Genomic DNA, 2801 nt, shown 5'->3' on the forward strand with positions numbered 1-2801 from the left:
ACTGCAGGTTCAAATTCTCTGGGGTTTTTTGGTTCTTCTGTGACTGACTGTTTTTAAGGAAACAGTATGTGATTCCTACACAGAGCTCAGGTTAATCACAGCTGTTAAGTGAGTACAACAACATACGAATCTGACCTGGAATGTGTCAGCTTGGCTTTTAAAAACCTTTGAAGGTGCTGAAGGATTTTAAGTATGAATAAGCGGACGATTATCTATTTACTACCTTCACCTGTTCACTTGATTTTGTTTGTTTTTTCCCTGCTGCAGACTATGTCAGAGAGCCACAATGATCATGCAAAATAACAGTTCAGCCTCGCCCCTGTTTTCAAATGTGAGCTCCTTCTGGTCAAGAAATTCACATGGACCAGGACTCCTTGATGAAGCAGCATCACTCATTGGCAGCTATGATTCCCCGCAGACCACGGAGAGTTTTCCCTTCTCCACTGTGGAATCAACAAACATGTCCCTAAATGCCACAAGCAAAGACCCTCTGGGTGGACACACTGTCTGGCAAGTAGTTTTAATTGCTTTCCTCACTGGGATCCTTGCACTGGTGACCATCATAGGAAACATCCTGGTGATAGTTGCATTCAAGGTTAACAAACAACTGAAAACAGTCAACAACTACTTTTTGTTGAGTCTTGCTTGTGCAGATCTGATCATCGGTGTTATTTCCATGAACCTTTACACCACATACATCATCATGGACCACTGGGCATTGGGAAACTTGGCCTGTGATCTTTGGCTCTCCATTGACTATGTCGCCAGTAATGCTTCTGTCATGAACCTCCTTGTGATAAGTTTTGACAGGTATTTTTCCATCACTAGGCCGCTTACGTACAGAGCCAAACGAACAACCAAAAGGGCTGGGGTGATGATTGGTTTAGCGTGGATCATCTCTTTTGTTCTTTGGGCCCCTGCCATCTTGTTCTGGCAGTATTTTGTTGGGGAGAGGACTGTGCCTCCTGATGAATGTTTCATCCAGTTTCTAAGTGAACCTATCATCACTTTTGGCACTGCCATAGCTGCCTTTTACTTGCCAGTCACCATTATGAGTATTTTGTACTGGAGGATCTACAAGGAGACCGAGAAACGCACCAAAGAGTTAGCAGGGCTACAGGCTTCGGGCAGTGAAGCAGAGGCAGCACGCTTCGTACACCAGACAGGCAGCTCCCGGAGCTGCAGCAGTTACGAGCTACAACGGCAGAGCATGAAACGCTCCACCCGAAGAAAGTACAGGCGCTGCCACTTCTGGCTCACGATGAAGAGCTGGGAACCCAACACAGACCAGGGGGACCAAGAGCACAGCAGCAGCGACAGCTGGAACAACAATGACGCTGCTGCCTCCCTTGAGAACTCAGCCTCCTCTGATGAAGAAGACATCGCTGCAGAGACCAGAGCCATCTATTCCATTGTGCTGAAGCTTCCTGGTCACAGCGCCATCCTCAATTCCACGAAACTACCCTCCTCAGAAGATTTGCACGAGTCAGGAGATGAACTGCAGAAATCCGACACAGAATCAAAGGAAAAGAAACCTAAAAAATTGCACCCTCCCAAAAGCATTCAGGATGGTGGAAATTTCCAAAAGAGCTTTTCTAAGCTTCCAATTCAGCCAGGGTCAGCAGAGACAACCACAGCTTCTGATGGCATCTCGTCAGTGACCAAGACATCTGCAGCCCTGCCCTTGTCCTTCAAGGAAGCCACCCTGGCAAAAAAGTTTGCCTTGAAGACCAGAAGTCAGATCACAAAGCGAAAAAGAATGTCACTTATCAAAGAAAAGAAAGCGGCACAGACACTCAGTGCCATTTTGTTTGCCTTCATCATTACCTGGACCCCATATAACATCATGGTTCTGGTGAACACTTTTTGCAGCTGTATCCCCAAAACTTTCTGGAACCTGGGGTACTGGCTTTGCTACATCAATAGCACAGTGAACCCCGTGTGCTATGCACTGTGTAACAAAACATTCAGAAACACTTTCAAGATGCTACTGCTGTGCCAGTGTGACAAACGGAAACGACGCAAACAGCAGTATCAGCAACGGCAGTCTGTCATTTTTCATAAGCGGATCCCTAGGGAGGCTTCATAAAATAGTTTTTTTAAACAATTTAGAAAAAAAAAACAGCAAAGGGAGGGATGGGATAGCTCGGGTCTGGACGAGATGGGACAGGATGGGATGAGACGGGTTGGGACAGGACAGGATAGAAAGGTATGGGCGGGATGGGATGGGTTTGGGTGGGAGGTTGGTTCCAGGGTGCTGATTCAAATATTTAAACATCAAGACATGAAAGCAGCTGCCAGGCTTATGTATCCTTTTAATAAATCCAGTTTAATATAAAAAATCAAGTCTGCATTCAGCAAAAACTAACAAACTTCAACGTTTTTACTAAGGAATGAAAGACTTAATAAAGTTTTCCTACAAATTTGCAAGAAGCTGTATAGCAATTATAAACCCATTACTGATCTGCCCAGCTCTTTGATTATAATCAACTCTGGGATCTCAGGTAAGCACATCTAGCTAGCCCAACTCTTCTGTTTCCAAGGAATCCAACAACTTTCAATTCAGTCACATACAGATGTAGCAAGCTAGCAAAACAGAATTATGAAATTATTTGAGACATTGTATAGGTTGCAAAATTACTTCTTGTTGTCCAGGTAAAGTTTCCTGTCTGCTTCTCTCTGGTGTATTGTTAATTGTTCCCCTGATTACTGATTGATGAATATCTATCTGAGCAGGTCATCTTAGTTATATGTGTGTGAGAGTGTGTATGTACGCGTAACATACATTCACACCTCTAAAA

At 44.4% G+C, this 2801-nt stretch overlaps 1 protein-coding gene across 1 annotated transcript; it reads left to right on the top strand.

The window, feature by feature from the left end:
- The first annotated feature begins 253 nt into the window (after positions 1–253).
- CHRM3 (cholinergic receptor, muscarinic 3) lies at positions 254–2157 on the top strand. Its single transcript, XM_010161597.1, has one exon. The coding sequence runs from the start codon at positions 287–289 to the stop codon at positions 2087–2089; it is 1803 nt and encodes a 600-aa protein (XP_010159899.1). The 5' UTR covers positions 254–286; the 3' UTR covers positions 2090–2157.
- The last annotated feature ends 644 nt before the right edge of the window (positions 2158–2801 follow it).

Source organism: Eurypyga helias, unplaced genomic scaffold (genome assembly GCF_000690775.1).
Source record: "Eurypyga helias isolate BGI_N326 unplaced genomic scaffold, ASM69077v1 scaffold14871, whole genome shotgun sequence".
Taxonomy (NCBI): domain Eukaryota; kingdom Metazoa; phylum Chordata; class Aves; order Eurypygiformes; family Eurypygidae; genus Eurypyga; species Eurypyga helias.

Coding starts and splice junctions, on each gene's coding strand:
- CHRM3 (XM_010161597.1), top strand. CDS start 287: ATGATCATGCAAAATAACAGTTCAGCCTCGCCCCTGTTTTCAAATGTG.